This window comes from Lissotriton helveticus, chromosome 9, assembly GCF_964261635.1.
Source record: "Lissotriton helveticus chromosome 9, aLisHel1.1, whole genome shotgun sequence".
Taxonomy (NCBI): domain Eukaryota; kingdom Metazoa; phylum Chordata; class Amphibia; order Caudata; family Salamandridae; genus Lissotriton; species Lissotriton helveticus.
This window is the reverse complement of record NC_136070.1, coordinates 661046992-661067256: the sequence shown is the minus strand read 5'-3', so window position 1 is coordinate 661067256 and position 20265 is coordinate 661046992. Positions and strand designations below refer to the sequence as shown.

At 43.9% G+C, this 20265-nt stretch overlaps 1 protein-coding gene across 1 annotated transcript in view; it reads left to right on the top strand.

Annotated features, from left to right (window-relative positions):
- RAB1B (RAB1B, member RAS oncogene family) overlaps positions 1 to 20265 on the top strand; it is a 140571-nt gene that overhangs the window by 106846 nt on the left and 13460 nt on the right. Inside the window, exon 5 of the mRNA XM_078660750.1 lies at positions 15268 to 15399. Within this exon, the coding sequence (XP_078516876.1) occupies positions 15268 to 15399 (132 nt within the window). The remainder of the gene's footprint in view (positions 1 to 15267; positions 15400 to 20265) is intronic.

The following is a 20265-nucleotide window of genomic DNA, read 5'->3' as shown; positions in this document are numbered from 1 at the left end:
ACGCTTCCATTCGGTTACATTTATCCGCCATAGCGGCTTATCTCCAGAATAGGCAACACCTCTCTGTTTTCAGGGTGCCTGCCATTAAAGCCTTCCTAGAAGGACTAAAGCGAGTCATTCCTCCAAGAACACCACCAGCTCCAGTGTGAAACCTCAATGTGGTCCTCACTAGGCTGATGGGCCCACCTTTTGAGCCACTGCACTCCTGCGAAATTCTGTTTCTCACATGGAAAGTGGCTTTTCTCATTGCTATCACATCGCTCAGACGTGTTAGTGAGCTGCAGGCGCTCACAATCCAAGAGCCATTCATCCAGATACATTCCAACAGGGTAGTGCTCCGCACTAACCCCAAATTCCTTCCTAAGGTGGTGTCACAGTTTCATATCAACCAAACTATTGACCTGCCTGCATTCTTCCAAAACCCACAAACAGTAGCAGAAAGAATGCTTCATACATTAGACGTTAGGAGGGCGCTAATGTACTACATTGACAGAACACAACACTTTAGAAAGACACAACAACTTTTTGTTGCCTTCTCAGCACAGCACAAAGGCAACCCCATTTCCAAAGCAGGAATAGCCAGATGGATTGTTAAGTGCATTCAAATCTGTTATCAAAAGGCTAAACGTACTTTAACAATACCCCCAAGGGCGCACTCCACAAGCAAATTGGGGGCCTCCATGGCTTTCCTGGGGAACATTCCCTTGGAAGACATTTGTAGAGCAGCCACATGGTCTACACCACACACATTTACCAAACATTACTGTGTAGATGTGCATTCAAAACAGCAAGCAGCTGTAGGACAGGCTGTTCTCAAGACACTTTTTCAAGCTTCTGCAGCTGGCACGGGCAACCGCCCTTAATGGAGGGACTGCTGTGTATTCTATGCATAAGATATGAATTTAGCAGCCCACATGCCTCGAACTGAATATGCTACTTACCAGTATGCATCTGTTCTTGGCATGTAGGGCTGCTAACATTCATATCGCCCGCCCTCCTCCCCGGTGCCCGTAGCGGCTGCAGATACTCTCTATGCATTCATCATTAGCATAGACATCCTTTACACTATTTCACTCCATCTCTGCCACAATGGCTAAAAACAATCTGGGGATGGAGTCGATGCCCATGCGCACTGTAGTCCAGGGGAGGAGCCACCTATCTCGTGATACTTCGAAGACTCTTCCAGGACAACAATGTGCAATCATCCGGACCCAACACTAGGCGGCGATCTATGCATAAGATATGAATGTTAGCAGCCCTACATGCCAAGAACAGATGCATACTGGTAAGTAGCATATTCATTTCACACGCATGGACACTAGTTTTGTACTACTCACTACTCCATTCCTACTGACACCCGTTGGACGAGAAACAATCTAACAATAAGGTCCATGCGCAATCATTACCAGAGGGCGAGTCCCCAAGATCTTGTTACTTAAAAGACTTCTTCAAATCTTCGAAGAAAAACAAGTTGTAATTGTCCAAGCCCAACTCTAGATGGCAGGAATATGCAGAGCATGTGAATTTACAGCATTACATGCAACAAACAGATGCTTGCAAGGTAAGTAAGGTAATCCTTAATGATGCTCTCTTTTGTTCGGGATGGTGGCAGCACATAGTTATAATATACAGTCGTGTTTAACTATTCCCCAAGTTAGAAAAATTGACTAGTGGCTTTCCTTGTTAAAGTTATATACTGTCTTGTCTCTAGGGCTTCTCAATACCCTATAGTGTGAGTGGTGTTCAGGAGGAGTAACTGTCTACTTGGAGTGGGATACTCCACAGTGGGTAACCCCTGTATGTTGCCCTGACTTTTTAGGGTGATGCAAAAGAATAGCACAAGATAAGGAATTTTGTTGTCTCCCCTTAACTGCATCTCACCTGGTCTGCTCTCCCCTCTTCCTGCAACAGATATCATTAGCCTTGATATGAATCTACACCTGCCTCGAAGGAGCAGGACAATTTCTCTGCGTTTGCCTTCATTAGATGAAGCCAGTTCAAGTGGGTCAGCCTGAGGTCTAAGAGAAGGAACACCTGCGCAATGGACAGACATGAAGATCTTGGTGCTATCGCCTTGGTAGTTGAAAAAGTACATGGTCATTACGAAGTGCCTTAACAAAAAATTTGGACTGTCTGACCATTTCATGAATCTTGTGTCCTGTTCTGGGATGGAAAGTTGAACCAGCCATCAATTATTGGTGGCTCAAGGAGTATTTTGGAACAGCTTCGCAAATTCATTAGGCATTATTGAATGTTTGCTATTATCATGGACCAAGAGGAACAGTGATTGCTATGCAACACTGTTTTCCAGGAGACTAAACTTTACACACAGGAGGATGTACTTGTGTGGATTGCAACTCTCCAAAATGTCAAGCATGACTTTGACTAGTGGCCTGTTTACCTAACAACAATTGTCACTGATTCTAGGCATAAGCTGGCTCAATGAGACAGGAATACATGGTCACCTTTTGACTCCGCATAGCTCTCTGCATAATGGAAAGGGCTGGACCAGGGGATGTCAAGCTTGGCTGTCTAGAGTGCAGGATTAGTGACCAAACTGCAAGACTGAGATAGCAAAGTCAGCATTTGGTGTCGTCGTCAAAGAAAGTAATAATGCCTTGCGAGATTTAGATGATTGAACTTTTTTCTTAACAGTTTTGCTTTTGTAAAATAAAGAGCCGCCTGGTGGTACAACTGAGTGTTTGTGTTTCTAACTACACACCACTTCCTAGAGCCCTTGCCTGCTTGAACCCACTACCTAGAGTCAAGTGCTGTAACTGAGCACATGTTCTTTATGTTTAAATGAAACCGTTTTCTGGGGCCCCCGGACACTGGTGGTGAATGACAATAAAAGTTCTGCATCGTAGGATCTTAGTGGAACTCATAAACGCAGAATATTCCTGCCATTAATGATTGTAGAATGAATCCAGCTTGAACTGTAGGTGGACACTTATTCAAACTTTTACAAAATGACTTGCCATCTACATAGATAAACAGATCAGCTTTTACTGAATGTTTCTCTCCGGAATAGCCAACGTTGTTCCCCCAGCCAAGGGTCCTTTCCCCTTTGGCAGACGACACGCCCACCATTTCCCCCCCTCCCTCTCCTTACCGACTGCCAGGATAGAGAATAATCCTCTGGATCATCCCCACCACAGCCCCTCCCTGTCTTCTTGCCTCACGAGAACCGACACTAGCCATGAGGCTCCATTCCCTCTGCCTGCGAGCCCTCCCGGAATCATACAAGGATGCCCCTCCCCAACAACCTCCAAGACAGGGTGTGTGTGAACACACCTCTGTTTTCAACCATCTTGACAGGGATCCGTTCCCCTACCCAGAGGGCAATACTACCCCAGACACCCTCCCTCCCTACTTGGACCTTCCCCCCTCACCCAAGTGCACTGTTACTCCTGACACCTCACCTCCCTCCCTGGAAATCATGGCGCAACGCCTCACCATTCTAGAAACGCAGCTTGAAATTCTGATCCGAGGACTGAACGAAGCTCTGTCCAACCTGACCTTGCTCCGAAAGTACACACAGTTACCCACCGAGCTATCCAGTCTCTCTCAACACAAATAAGACGCGGTCCCACCACTTAGTGAGCCTCTTAGTCCCCACAGTCCACCAATCCGGTGGAATAGAGAAGGGAATGAAGAGCTCCAGCCCCACTTTCCCCTCGGGAAGTGACTCAACTAGACGCATCCTACGTCCCCCCGACGAAATCCTCCCCCAAATCCTCGATCCAAGTAATTACGGGATGTATAGGTGAACACCCCCCCTTAAGAGACCCTAGATCCCCAGCCCACCTAGCCTTCCTACCTAGAGCCCAAGCCTATGACAACAGGAGCACAGAAATCCCCCCCCCATCAACTGCATGCTCCTTAACTGCAGATCAGCCTCAAAACATGCAACTGAGCTAGCAAAAGCCATCCTATCCCATGATATAGGCATAGCTTTCATAACGGAGACCTGGCTCAATAATCTCTCTTACCCCAGCATGGACATGCTGGTGCCTCCCGGATTCACAATGATTAACAAAGAGAGGGAAAAAAAGGGGGAGGAGGCATAGCAATCATCCACAAGAACAACATCTCCATCACGGAAACCCCCTCCTGCGTGTACAGTTCCTTTGAATGTCTTTGTCATCATCAAAACACTCAACAATAGGACTACTCTCTGCCTCCTTATATACCACCCCCCAGGCAACCCTTCAGAATTCGGGGTTCACCTTGCCGACCTGATTGCCCACTGCGCACTCGGCAACTCCAACAATATAATTCTGGGCGACCTCAATCTAAGATGGAACGAAACAAAAAACCCGCTCATCCAAACCCTAAACAACTTATTACTAGAAAACAATCTGACCCAACATTGCTTAGAAGAAACTCATCATCGAGGAGCAATCCTAGACGCAATAATAGCCGAAAGCAATGCAATCTCCATCGACCACATCCTCCCCGTCGACTGGTCCGATCACCACATAGTCCTCTTTCAAATCAATCATGCATTCTTGCCCTATCTAATCCCCAAGGTAGCGCCCCAAATGTGTCAGGAACACAGCCCAGATCCCGCGAGTGGACCTAGAAGAAAGACTTAGCTCGCTCCTACCCAACTCCACTGACCACCTCTCAACTACCAAACTCACCTCTCTTTACAACTCTAATTTGACTCGCACCTTGGATCACCTTGCCCCCCCTGAAATTAAAAAAATCCAGGATCATTCCCTCCAGATCATGGTTCTCCTCCGACATCAATGAGGAAAGAAGACAATTAAGAGCCTGAAGGAACAATCCCTCCGCCCTACATCGCAATCAACTCCAAGTAGCCTGTAGGATGTACAAAAAGCACATCAAGACATCAAAGACTGCTTTCTTCTGCTCTGCACTAGATACTGCAAAAAACCGACCCAGAGAGCTTTTCATAATCATCAGGAATCAAACCTCTAAACCTATGTGCTCCTCAACGCAGGCATCCAAAGAATGCTGCAACAACTTTGCCAGCTATTTCAATGACAAAATCGCCAGGATCGATCTCTCACTTGGCTCCAATCCCTTCCCCTCCACCATGATCGAATCGACTGAAGTTCTTGTCAGCACCGCCCTGAACCCTCCAAAGCATTGGTCCGTCTTCAATCCCATCCAGGAAGCAGAGATAATCAAACTAATCTCCGACGCCAAACCATCATCACACACCCTGGATCAGCTTCCCCCGCACCTGATGCACGCTTTGGTGCAGGATCATTAACAGTTCACTGAGCTCTGGAATCGTTCCTGAATGCCTCAAAGTAGGCCAAGTCACGCCACTGCTGAAAAAACCAGGGCTAGACACTGAGGATCTGAATAACTTCAGACCCGTATCGAACCTACCTCTTCTAGCGAAGATCCTAGAAAGATGTGTACTCCCTCAGTTAACCCAGCACTTGGATAACATCAATCTCCTAGACCCCCATCAATCGGGCTTCAGAAAAGGCTGCAGTACAGAATCCGCAATCCTCAACGTCATTGACGATCTACTCAAGTCACTGGACTCGGATCAATGCTGACTTCTCATCCTCCTAGATTTATCGGCCTCATTTGATACAGTAGACCACAAATTGCTCATCAAGGTTCTACAAGAAAGGGCCGGTCTTCAGGAGACTGTCCTCCACTGGTTCTCTTCTTTCTCCACAACCGTTCCCAAAGAATAAAAATCAAGAACTTCGAATCCGACCTTCACCCTGTCACCAGGGGTGTTCCACAAGGATCAGTGCTCTCCCCTCAGCTGTTCAACATCTACATCGAACCCCTTACCTCTCTACTCAGGAAATCCAACATCCCTTTTCACTTATATGCTGAAGACACGCAGCTCTATTTGGAAACCACCTCAATTGACGACATCCAGAAACTTAATAACACCCTTAAGGAGGTTCAACACTGGCTCACAAGCAACCACCTGAAACCTAACCAAGAGAAAACGGAAATACTCATCTCCAACAAGGAGGAAAACCCCCAAATCGAAGAATGGATCAAAGCCATCGACGCCCTCAATGGCAACCTCACCTTAGCGGATTCGGTAAAATCTCTAGGGATCACCCTTGACCCGAAACTGAACATGAAGAAACACATTACCAGATCCGCCAAAAACGCCTTTCTCAATCTGAAACTTCTATACAAAATAAAACCCTTCCTCCCACCCAAGGACCTTCAACAAGCCACCCAGCACTTTCCAGAATAGACTATGGGATTGCTGCCCTAACAGGGACAGCAAAATCCCACCTCACCCCCCTGAAGACAACCTTCAATGCAGCGGCCAGAATGGTTACGGGAACTAAGAAATTCGAACACATCCCTCCCGTCCTTAGAGAACTTAAATTGCTCCCAATGGAGCTTCGAGCCAGCTTTAGAACAGCCTGCCTCACGCACAAAGCCCTGCACACAGGCAAACCGGAATACCTGGCCGCCAAACTCAAAAGGGCCGGCCAGTCTAGAAATCTCAGGAGCTCCAATTCTCTTTTACTCATCCCGTTAAAAACTCGTTTCCTAAAACTTGTTTCCTAAATTCAAGGCATTACTCAAAGCCCTCTTCCTCGACCGCTCTCAAACGAACTGTAAGAGCCAAGGAAGTTCCTAGCCAACGCCCCCTCCTGACCTTTTTCTGGGACCAACTACATTGACTCAGACTAAGAAAACTTTATGCGTACGATCTCACCAAACAATGACTACATGCTGATGATAGCCAGGCTATCCAGCTCCCTACTCCCCTCTACCCCTCGCCCAGGTATTTGTTACCTTCCAAAAGTTATCCCTCTTGTTCTTCCAATGTCCTTTACCGTATATTTGCACTTAACTGTATATGCTGTAAAGCGCTCTGATACCCCTGGGTCCAGCCAGCGCTATATAAAATTCCCCTCATTTTTTTTTTAAAAGCAGTAGAAATGCTACGTTTCAGCACCTTGCTGAAAAAATATGTAACTTGGATAACTAAACTGTAAAGCCTTGCATTACAGAATAGAAAAATGAAGGGAAAAGTGCATGCCAGCTCTAGTCCATTACACTGCTTTTTTAAGGATCCAGAAGTTTCTACCCTGGCAGTTTGCTGCACAAACTTAATTACTTTTTTTCGGGTCGTGCTGAGAGGATCGTGGAACACTTCAGGGGCTTTCACCCCATTTTGTTTGAATTCGAGTTTTTCTCCCTTCACTGGACTTTGTATAGTTATTAAAACAGTTGTTCTGAAAGTGCGGTCTGGCGCACCTACCTATCCGACCTGCAAATCATCATCTGGGACCCCCCCAGTGGCAAGAGGAGAGTTCCAGCAGAGAAAGCTGCTTGAGTTCATTTTTTTTTGTTTGGTTGCTTATGTTTGCCAAGCAACACTGTTTTGTGATACTTGGCTTTTCTTACGTTAGTATAGCTTGTTTAATGAACTTGACTGGCCTGCTGACTGAGCAAGCTGAAATGACTGTAGAAACAAAGCCCAGGATCGGAAAAATAAGTTCCAAGGCTGTGTTTTTGTGCTATTTTGCTAATGGGCTGTATTTCTAGAGCTAGTCTAGCTCATTCATTCTGCAAGGCAGCCCTTCTCATACGAGAAAAGAAGTGCATTAAAAAGTATGGGAACTGTGATAGTGAGCACGATGGGGCAGGGTCAGTGAGTGTGGGGAAAGGGCAAGTCAAGTAGCTTGAATAAACAAATTATTACGTAGCTAAAATTGTTATTTTCAACATACGTGTATTTAAAAATAAAATCAAATACAGGCACCTTAACTGAACAAGCATTCACAAAGCCAATAGGTCTTTTTCATGAGACCTATTGGCGTTGGCAGTGATTTTTAGCCATGATGTAGAGCAGCGCAGCTGGAAATGTAAAACAAAAAAGGTGCTATGACGTAGCCTTTATGTCATTTTATTGGCACACACTAGCATAGATGCTTGCGCACACAAAAGAGGTGAGCATTTTTTAAATGTATATATCCTTTCAAATCCCAGATGGATTAGTAAATAACAGTTGAGTGAAATGTTAGGATAAAAAGATCCCACTTGTGTAGCTGCTGTGAAAGGGGCTGTGGTTACACCATTCATCCTCCCTTTCTGGGTTCGAGTGGTGGGACAACATTGAAATATTTATGGTTGGGGACGTGTGGCAGCGATCACATCTTCAGTCCTTCCATACTCTTCTATTCGAGTAACCCCTGCACAGGTCCCAGTTTTGCCAAATTCCACAACTCTGTCATGCGCTCAAACAACACTTAGGATCCCTTTGCACCATCCCGCAGCTAGGCCCCCTCCCATCCAGGATTCTAATTGGTCCTATTGACGAGATGAGCATCTCGTGGGTCTACAAAGTTTTATTCCACTGTGGTCCCGCGGGAGGAAGGGCTGGGCTGCCTGGATGACTCCGATTGTAGAGGTGCATGAGTGTCTCTCAGGGTGCTGGTCATCTCCTCGTCCAACTTATCCAGATTAACTTCCTGCATATGAACTATTTGACACCATTGAGACTATATAGACTAGTTGTCACTGCCTAGAACCACAAGCCCATTTTTGTCATGTGGTATGAGAATGTGCTTGGCTAGCTCAATACTAGCGGGCGGTGCTTGCTGTCCCTTTCAGGGTGTTGCGGATGCACATGAACCCATCCACAGATGTTGCCCTCCTAGAGTGGGGGTAAATTTCGAGGCCAAACCTTAGTAGGGACTGGAACTATTCTAGCCACGGGAGACTTTACCAAATTTTACACTCTACCCCCCCCCGATACACACTTTAGCGGCCGTGGCTTGGTGCTTCAAACAGAGGAACCAATTCACATGTCTTGAGTGTGCCCCAAGAAACATGGAGGGGAATGAGGAAAGTGGTTGGCATATTGGGGACTGATTTGAAATATTGGTATCCAGCTGTGTATGGTGCATTGCCGATGTTTATTGGTTATCGTATTTGGGAACAATGCTATGTACCATTGTGGTCTAGGTTTCAAAACAGTAAAATTCAGTTATTAAAACGTTGAGCAAAATGCACTTTTTCCTATATAGCTCTAATGCGCTTTTTGATACTTCTCTAATGAGCTATTTAATGGGAAAAAAAACTAAAATAAAAAGTGAGGAGGAATGAGTTGAGGGTGGGGAGTGCCATAGCATAGGTGCAGCTCTTGAGCACACCCAAGCTTTTTGGCCCATATGAAAATGTTTGGGAGTACCCATGTCTTCTAGCATTTTCCTTATTTTTTTCTGTAGCTTTTGAGGGTATTTTTTTCAAAGTGCTTTCCTTTTTTGTGAAGTGCCCTTGGTGTGGGATCAGTGATTCCACCCCTGCAACTTCACGGAGGTACAAAATGGAAAGTTCTCAATTTAGCTCTTCTTTGTAATCAATGAGTTTTCCCTCTAATTCATCCTCATCGTATACACTCATTTTATCTGCAGCCTCTCCATTGCAAACCTCACCTGTGAACGATATCACTACATTTCAAGATGTTCTTAAAACAACAAAATGAAACATCCACATGGAGCCCCGCAGTATTCTACTATAATGGATATACTACACCCAAGTCCATCACTTTCTTAAGTCTATGGTTTTACAGAACTCCAAGAAAAGAATTCTTATCACCAGTGATGATCAAAATGGCAGTTCATAGGCTGTTGAAGAAATAGAAGCCTTTTTGACCAAAACACACCGTATCTGTGACAGAAGCCAACGCCAGATTCGGTCATTGTTTCATCTGTAAGAAAGAGACATACCTCTGCTCTGAAAACGTGTGTACTGTCAAACAGTGTGAGCAGATGCATGCATTGAAGATGCTGGGTGCAAAGGGTATGTGATTCTGCAGCAACAACCTTCAAAACAGCCATTGCTTCCATTTTATTAGGACGATGTAAGAAAGCTTTGTGAGAGTCACTGGTGGCTTTTGCGGACAACCTTCTTAGTTACTAAAGAAAAGACTTCCCGGGGATCATGCTAGAAGGACAGTTAGGTTCAAACCAAGTTATAAGTACAGGTATTGATTAATCAGTTTTAGATCTCACAGGATTTTGCAATGGCATTTCCCTCTGACGTGCGTCCATGTTACATTTGACTTCTTTGAATCTGGGCACACTATTTAAAATCACGAGTCCTCCCTTTACGGGGTTAGTCCTTTTCGGATCGGATCTCATACAGATGATGACATTGAACTGATGAAGAAAGAGTCCAGGACCCCGTTGGTTTAGAAGAGAAAAGGAGATTTTCTAGGTCTTAGTACTAAGTCCAAGATAATGGATACCAGGTAACATTACTGGGTAGTTGAAAGGTCAGATTTGACACCTCAGTTGGTTAAGCAGTATTAAAGAATGTGTTTGTGGATATTCCCCTACTTTGCCACTTAATTAAAATCTCCCTGCCTTTGCTGTTGGTTATTGACATCTGCTGGCAAGGGATATTCTTGCTAATCTATTGTATTCATGTGATAGAGACTTCTGGCTGCTGATTCCTTATCCTAGAATAGGCATTAGACTGAATCGTAATTTTCTTTATTTATTTTTTAGCAATCCCCTTGTGCGCTGGAAGTGACATGCTCAATGCCTTATAGGTGCCACCCCAGCAGATGGACCTCAGTTCTTTCTTTTCAGCGTCATCAGCTCAGATATGGATCAAGCTCCCCTCAACCATTTTTTTGGCTGGCTTCTACCTTTTTGTCGACGAATAGTGTGCCTTTTTTGATCTCTTTTCCGAGATGTCTCTGAAAAAACCCACCGGGTTCAAACCTTGTGGCGCCTGTCATCGACCGATGTCATCGACAGACCCCCCCACTTGGTATGTCTTTGGTGCCTCAAGAAGGACCACGACTCTGCGTCATGTGCAGAGTGGTAGACTATAAACCCTAAGGCAATCCATGCGCAAGCCATGAAGCTTTTAGCTATTCGTCATGACTTCACACCACTCTAGGTTTTTTTTGTGTGTGGGAGGTCTCGGGACCGTTCTCGGAGTCGCTCATGACGGTTCTCGTCCCGCTCCAGGAATTCTTCTGGTAAGTCTCACATGAAAAAGTGCAAGAAATCGGAGCACTCTTTGCCTTCTCCGCGTCACTGCCATTCTTCGGGCGACGTGAGGGAACAATGTTATCCCCCTTACGACCCTTCAAGGAAGCCAAAGTCACATCTGACTACCTTCCAGATGCTCCCTTTCATCAGAGCTGTTCTGGATACAGTGCAGTTCTGAGCTTATCCTCTGGAATAGTGAGACCAGGATATTCTGGCTATGATTCTGATGTTTCAGCTTCTACCCTGGATTTTGGTGAGACTGGTGCCATCTCCTCCTGCTGGTAAAATATGCCCATTGGCATATGCTGGCTCTGCAGTGGGAATTGAAGGCGCAGCATCAGGGGAATCTCTCTAACCTGGTTCGGCGAAAGATACTGCTTTTGACCAGGAAGTTCTGCTCCTTTTCTCTGCTGCCCCTTTCCTTCATACCAAGCATTTAACTTGTGCACTCTATTTCCCAGCTAGAAAGGGGAAAAAAATGTTCGAGGCATGTGAGCTGTAGATTACATTCTTTGCATACTCCTGCCATCTAGCGTGCGGTTCAGATGTTTGCAAGGTTTTTTTCTTTGAAGAAGTCTTTCCAGTCACGAGGTAAGGTGACTCCTCCTTTCGGTGCTAGTGCGCTTGGGCATCGACTCTATTGTTAGATAATTTTTTCCCGCCATCGGGTTCGAATGTGAATTGCTGCGCTCCAGTTCGAACCCCCCGTCTGTATTGTTTCGTACGTGTTTCCTTGTTCTCCGCGTATTGTATCGGTGAAAGAAAATTTTATTTTTTTATTTTGAGAGTTTTATATAGCGCGAACAAGATCTTTGCAGATAACAGAGCGCTTTACAAAGGCAGGTGGAGGGCAGGGGAACAAGGGGGCATAGTGGGGAGGTAGCTCAACATGATCATGTACATAGCACCAATACAGTATATAACATAGTACCAATATAACGTATAGTACAGGTATGAGGTAGCAGGCATAGTTGGAGCGTAAGTCATCACCAGGTTCATGTACATAGCACCAGTATAGTATATAACATAGTACCCATATAACGTATAGTACAGGTATGAGGTAGCGGGCATAGTTGGAGCGTAAGTCATCAACAGGTTCATGTACATAGCACCAATATAGTATATAACATAGTACTCATATAACGTATAGCACCAATATAGTATATAACATAGTACTCATGTAACGTATAGTACAGGTACGAGGTAGCAGGCAAAATTGGAGCGTCGGCCATCCACTCGCTGTAAATAAACACGTGCATAGGAATATATAGGCAGTATCATAGCGCCAGACTGGTAATACTGTTCTTAATGTAAAACACGCGAAATTGTTCAAGTGTATTTAGCCATACGGATACTTTTAACTTCTTTCTTAAAAAGAAGGGAGGAAGAGATGAGTCTTGTTTCAGGAGGAAGTGCGTTCCAGATCCTGGGCGCCATACCAGAGAAGGAGCGTTTGTAGGTTTTTTCCTTCCGGAATCTTCGCGGTTTCAGCAGAAGATTGTTCGAGCTCCTGGTGGTTCTGGACCCACCTGAGATTGTCAACTTATGAGTGAGGTAGCTGGGTGATTTCAAGTGTATAGCCTTGTGCGTCATGCAGGCAATTTTCAGCTGAATTCTGGCTTCCAGAGGCAGCCAGTTCAAGGCTTTGAAGTCAGGAGAGATATGCGAATGCTTTTTTGATCCAGTGATGAGTCTTGCTGCCGCATTTAGTGACGCTCTTAGGGGTGCAGTTGTCGTTAGGGGGAGGCCGCAGAGGGCCACGCTGCCATAGTCTATGCGAGGGATGACTAGAGCTTGTACTGCTGTTTGGAAGTCTTTTGCTGGGAGGAAGGGTTTCAGTTTTCTCAAGGTGTTTATTTGGAAGTTCGCCCCCTTAGTAGCCTTGCTGATATGCTGCTGCATGCTGAGGTTTGTGTCTAGTGTTATGCCTAGGGATTTAGCTGAGTCCACGATGGTCGGTTGGACATTGAGTGCTGTTAGGTGCTTAAGCCATGTTTGAGCGGAAGATATTTTCGTGGGAGGTGAGATTAGGAGGAACTCCGTCTTCATAGCATTGAGTTTGAGGTGGTTGTCAGCCAACCAAGATTGGGTGCTTCTGATCGTTGAATTCAGACTCAGGATGTCTTTGGGGGATTGTAACTTGAGATATATTTGAGTGTCATCGGCGTACATGTGAAAGTGTACATTGGATGCTTGTAACAGAGTGGTGAGAGGTTCCATAACTAGGTTGAACAAAGTAGGGGATAAGCATGATCCTTGAGGGACGCCTAACGATACCGGTACTGGGGTAGACATTAGGTTTTTGCTCTTGAATTTTTGAGACCTGTTGTGAAGAAAGGAAGTGAACCAGCGAAGCACAGTCCCAGATAGGCCCATTCTTGATTTTAGGAGTTCGAGTAAGCTCTCATGTTTCACTGTGTCGAATGCCGAGGAGAGATCAAGAAGGATGAGGAGGCAGGTATTGTTTTGATCTAACTAATTTTTATTGGTAAAACTCATGGAATGCCGTTTGGCCTAACCACGTCGCTCCACATTCCAGTCGATGGAACGGACTCCATTCAAATTCTGCCCTCGGTGCCACGGAAGATATCCTCGCACACACTTGCACAAAGTGTGCAACTTGTGCTTATCTCCAGAGCACAACGAACAAGACTGCGACACGTGCAGATCCTTCCGCTCCAAGAAAACTCTCCATGATAGTCTGAGTCGAGGTCATGAAATGCAAAGCCAGAACATCGAATACACGCAGACAACTTCGGTGAAGGATCCGTGCAAGAAGAATTTGATGCACAAGGGGCCGAAGAGGAACAGGAAGAGCAGCCCTTATCGATCCCTGAATCATACTCTTAGATGGAAGAGGACTTACCACCGGGTCAAGGTCCCGTGATTACCGAACACCCCTTGCCCCTAAATCCAACTCAAACAAAGCAAAAGGCTTCGGTTCCACCTTCGCCTCCAGGCCAAGGTTGGACCGGGATGATGTTAATGACGCCCCGCTTCCCAGCTCTGCTCTGAAACCCATTGTCAAGCCTTCCGGCTCAGGATCGAGTTGGCCAAAGTTCAGCACCGAGCCGAAACCTTTGAGCTCAAAGCTGAAGACTGCTTCGGAGCCGAAATCCTCGATGCTGAAATTGAAAACGGCTTTGGAGCTTAAACCTTCCACTCCAAAAGGACTTTCCATCCTGGCACCGAAGTCTTCTATGCCGAAACGAAAAACGACAACTGCACACATTTAGGGATGGGGCTCACAGAGTGAAACTTGCGCACTGGAGCACCAACATACTTGAAGTGACAGCCTGAACAGTCAGAAATCATTCTTATGTGCCCAGTTGATTCCAAATTGTTCGCTTTTCCTCGGCCAGATTAGGGCCTGTATAGAAGGTATGAATCTGTCTACCATAGTGCTTGTGAATGAAAGTGTTTTCTATTACCTATGTTTGCTTCGCAGCTTTTCCGAAAGAGCACAATGGTTTTTGCTGTGTTGTAGTTTCATGTGAACTACCACAATAACACGTCTGCTGTGCAATATTCACATCACAACTGGTATAAGAATGTTCATTTAGGTTTATCTTTTGGACTGCATTACCCAGAAGGCCCTCAATGGCTGAGCTCAGTTATTAAATGAGACGCTTCCACCCTTGCCATCCATCAAGGTTTCTTACAGCAACAAATATTCTAGCAATTGCACTGAGGCTAAAATGATTGGAGTATTGTTATACTCCACAATTATATGGCAACTCTAAAACATGCCCTAGTGCCCTACACAAATAAACATAAGTGCACTATTAAGTATCTCCTTAGTTGGGTGGTGCAATTGTGCCAATTAAACATTCAAGATTTCCAACTAATTTCTACAAGTTATATGCCCAAGAATGCTACTTGAATTCCCAGGCATGAACCATGCTCTTTCCTAACATCCAAAATGCTAAATGTGTAGTTCTCTTCTTTTGCACTATGTAATTTCCTCAAACCTCCATGAGGTAGAAAGACTGAGTTGACCCATGGCTCCTTTCCTAGTATTTTCTTTTCCCCAGCATACTGAGATGGCATTTTGTAGTTTCTAATGCTATTTATTAAGATCTAACACAAATACATAAATAAAGTCAAAGCTTAGACTACGTTTCTGCTGTTCATTCCCATGAGCTACTATAGATGAGAATAGAAAGTGAGATTTGGAATGGTAGCCCCTTTGTTTGTAAAAGTGTGAGTGACAAAATGTGTTGTGCTGATTGTGTGACGGTTTTGGGTTCATCTGTAACTCTAGCTCTCTTTCCGCCAGGAGTCCTACAACAACGTGAAGCAATGGCTCCAGGAAATCGACCGCTACGCCAGCGAGAATGTAAATAAACTGATGGTTGGCAACAAGTGTGACCTGACCACCAAGAAGGTGGTGGACTTCACCACGGCTAAGGTGCGTATTTAAGAAAGAAGGGCAAAGGACAGCTGATGGGTGCGTCAAACAGAATCAACATATTAGTGAAATATGCTGAGCTTATATGCGAGAACTGAGAAAATAGGTCATCATAGGTACAGATACCACCACATACATGGCTGCCAGTATTCTTTTAAGAGTCAAGATGCATACATACTTAATTAAATTATCACTCCTTCGAGAAACCAAACAAGAAATGATTATCAGATAGATTGAGCGTAGTTGTGGACAGGGAAACAGAGATTCCCTTTCCAATGGAAATATTCAAGTGTCTGACCGAGAAATGGACAATTTCCACATATATTTTGTAATTTTTTTGTATTATCAATGCCATTTTTCACAACATTGTGATTTAGTTTGCCACTAGAATATATTTCTTACTCAGTCGAGAAGGTCTGATGTAGGGGTGTGCTGTTTCATTATGTGTTTTTTTGGCATCTAACTTTTCCTTTACGTTACCCTATGACAACTTCTTGGCATTCAAAATTATGTATTTCGCATTTCTTTTTGTCCTAGGAATTTCAAATTTTCTGCACGAAATTGGGACATTATGTGCAGAACCCTACAATCCTAATGGTTGTTATTTGACTCCTAATATGACTTCTCACTTACTCACCTTGTCCCTCAGTACCTTTTCTTTTTGCAGCTCATATGACTTGGTTCCAGCTCTTCCACGGTTCTGGAAAATTAGGCTGTCTGTTAAATTAAACCAAAAAAAATAATAAGCTAATAGAAGAATCAGTTTCTCTCCATTGGCTGTTGTTTTTAAAGAGAGGTATTTGAGGACTCCTCAGTGGATAGGTGCATGTCACTTCAGAGGTACTTGTAGTAGTGTTCAACTTCACAATGTTGTGTCCTTTGCATCAAAACACTACTTGCAAAAGAATTCTGAACACATTTTGAATTGCGAGGGTCTTGCTCATTTTAAAGAATTGTGTACAAAATTGTCACTTTTTGAAGCATGGGGTGCACGCTTCGATGAGTACTTTTCTGGTGAATTATGGGCTTTTTTCTGGATACTTCCATTTGTTTTGTAAAGGTTCCTTTGCATTTTATGAAGATTTCTATTTATTTTCTGAAGGATAGTATGCTTTTTGTTTTGTATACACTTTTAAGTGTTTCCTTGGTTGGGTGCTGCAGTTGTACTGTTTAAAAGTGGTAGCAAATCAGATTTGCAAGAGGAAGGTGAAAATAAATAGGTCATTCAAACTTTGCAAGACAAATTATGTGTAGCACATTTATGGAGTTTAAAGACATAGTTACATCTCTGGTTGTAAGCAGGTTTCGGTAATGTGTAATCTTTGTAGGGTGCACATGCTTTAGTCTGGGAAAAGTAATCATGACCTTCTCATAATTCTTGGTGGGGTCATGGCTCCCACCTTGTTGACCTCTAACACAGACCATGCCTCTGCACTACTTGGTTGCCATGTGCACTAACACATATAGTATTGATGAAACAAGATCCCTCATTCTGTCATAAGTTGGCTCCCCAATTAAATCCGTCCTGTGCATCGTCTGTCATATCTCCTATGAATCTCTTCCACAAGTTGCAGAAGCACTGCGGCTGAATATTGGGATTGCTGTGGTTGATGATGTATAAAATCTATGGTCAATTGGTGGTATTTACTAAGAGGAGGAATTATGTTTTTTATTGATTTGAGCATTTTCTAGGAACATGGCATCCATTTTGGGATTGACTTATGGTAGGTGTGAAGTCACTTAACATTGTCAACAGATTAGATTTGAAGTGGAGTTGTGGGTCCGCATAATGGCCGAGGTTTATGATTTAGTTTGTTTAGTTAGCATCTTAGTTTGTAACTAAGATGCTTCATGTACCCAGGGTTTCTCCACAGAAGATTGTAAGTTTCTTGCATTTTGAGCCTCCCATTTGAAGGAGCCAGTGGCGGTTTACTAGGTAAGAAGTGAACCACTGCTTAACTGTCGGAAAGATACATGCATGTTGCCAGTGTGTCAAAAACTGCAGAGAACCCCCTTAGGATGAGCAGTCAAAGGTCATTTGTTTTATTGAAGAGGAACTTATTAGCTAATTGAATGTCAGCTGTCAATGTGCTGCAGTATGGTCCTAAGCTCCATCTGTAGTTCTTTTGAATCTTATTCATAGTGAGCTCATCTTGTAGTTGGGTGGAGGCTGCTTTCTCAAATGATTTTTCAATTGAAACGTAGAAGTTTGTTGAAGGGCAGTTGGCAAGATCATATGATTCCTGAGTTGGTTTCTTCAGTTTCTGAGAATGTAACTTGTTTTAGGCCATCCTGGAAGGTTCCTGGACTGACATATTTTGTTGTGAAGGAGTGTGAGAGGATTTGTAAAGATAGCACTCTGGGTGATGGTAGAATTTCATCTTCATTAGAGGTGGCATTGAGTCAGCCCATTTGGGGTGGGATCTGTTGAGACTGGTGAGAGAGAGGAAGTTCTTTTTGTGTTTTAATAAGGGACATCAATTTGGTTATCTTATCAGTAAGAAGTGATTCATGATGTTGCTCTTATTAATGTTGTATTGGAGAACAAAGGAGCTGGTTCACTATGTGCCTGACATCCTTGAAGAGTGTTTTGCTTCTTTTAGTGGCTTCATTAATGCTAGTCTTGCAGAAGGTAACTTTGCTCAGTTCATCGATCCCTCACCATGCCTAAACAGAGTTCTTTGTCAGGTGAAGTCATTTAGGGCATTGGTCTTTCTCTATTATTTTTTTATTTTTGTTAATCACATTCTTTCTCTCTGGTCAACAGTGTATATTGGTGCTGAGAGCTTGTGCTTTGGTTATTTTTTTATGTGCTTCTAGTTTCAGTTTCTTGGAGGGCCATCTGTTGATAAATTCTTTTTGAAGGTCATTCATGTAGAAGTCTTGGAAGAAGAGCTATGTTTGTATTGGTTTTGTTTAAGCTTGAAATGTAGGTGTGGTGTGAGGGATAGGATGGAGAAAGGGATGACTAAATGGTCTGTCCAGTCCAAATGTATCAAGTCTGTAATGAATTAAGAGAAAACAGGATTGAAGGTGTTTCCTCTGGAGTGGGTGGGTTTGGTGATGGAGGTACGTAATGCTCAGATTATGAAGTACTGTGTAGAGTGATTTTTTTTTTCATCATCTTTGTGTCTGAGCCACAAGGGAGATTACAATCTCGGAAGAATATGGATTGGGTGTGATGGTTTTAGGTATTGGTGATGATGCCTGTGTTTTTTTCACTGAGCTTCTCGCTCAGTCCAGAAGATCTGTAGATCAGGTTGAAGAAATTTGAAGAGTGAAAAGTGTGAATTGCAGAGCTCAAATTACTTCAACGTTGCTGTGTATTTTAGGCCAGAAGTCCTGATAGACTTGTAGAAGACGGAGTGGTTCCGTTTGCTCAGTTGATGTTGTAGTCTGCTGGGATGAGGCTGTTCAGAAGGATGTGTGTGTGTGTAACTTGATGTGAACCATGTTTCTGTGATAGAGTGCTTGTGGCCGGTGGGATATGTTTCAATATTCTAATCATTAGAGGACACAGATTTTGTGCAGTATACGTTCTACTACCTTGTAGAAAAAATCATCAGAGACTACTGTTCTGATACTGGTCAAGGCAATATATTAAACACCAATAACCCAATCAGTCACTAGGAGCATCTGCTCATAGAAGCACAAGCTCTCACCCACCTGAAGGTACCATTCTTCATCATTGTGCTCCTCGTTGGGCTGGCGCTGCAATGCCATGAATTCAATTTATTTTTACCCTCAAGATTTGCTACCTAATAGAAGAGACTAGTAACATTATGTTCTAGGCATGTGTGCTGTAGATACACATGCTTTGCATACGCCTGCCATCTAGTGTTGGGTCCGGATGATTGCAAGTTGTTTTTCTTCGAAGAAGTCTTTCCTAGTCACGAGGTAAGGTGACTCCTCCTTTCAGTGATAGTGCGCATGGTCATGGACTCCTTTCTTAGATTGTTTTTTGTCCGCCATCGGGAACAGACGTGTATTGCTGCGCTCTGGTTCAAAACAGTTCTTAGGGTTCCCCTCGACCTGAAATCCTCTCTACCCTTGACAGTATTATTTCGTACACGTTTCCCACTTCTCCGCGTATTGTTTCAGTCAGCGGAATCTACTTTTCATTCAGGGATGATCTAGGCCTGGAAGTAGAGCCAGGAGCACGCATCCTTAATTCTTCATTTAGTTTTACAGTAGGCAAGCTATCACTTTCTTTTGCATTTCCCCCAATTAAGCCAATTCTTAATTGGGTTTTGGTTCTAGTTAGTAGATGATTGTGCTACTGGAGTTTTAGAATTAACTGTGGGATTATCTAAATTGACAACAGTACCCCTCATAAGTCTCTGAATGAACATCCACCACTGAAAGATCAACAGTACCTCTTATGGAATACTTCCTGAGCAGCCAAGATCCTTCACAGGCTGTTTAAAAACTAGAAGACATTTCTGCTTGCAACACCTCCACACTAGTGCGGTTAGTCAGAACCAAGCCAATAGTGCTCATGGTTGGGAGATTTTTCTTTGCCCCCATGACTTTGTGTCTTGCTTTTCAGTATTCCTACTTCTCTTCCTTCTCAGGCTCCTCTCACTGATTGACCAGACCAACTGGACACTTTTCTCACAGGACTGTATACTTCTATTACTTCGGTCTCGAGCTTCCATTTCCTTCCCAATTGAATAACACTTTATTTAGGTGGTAGTAATGTACTCTGTCATGAGCTTTAATGTGATACCGTTTGGGATGTTAATGGCAGTTAAGAATGCTTCATTGTCCATGTAATGGGATGTAATTCAGGGGGTAGAGAGAAGTCGAACAACATTCCTGCCCCCTCCTGGCAAGGGGTTGGACATATCTAATGACAATTATTAG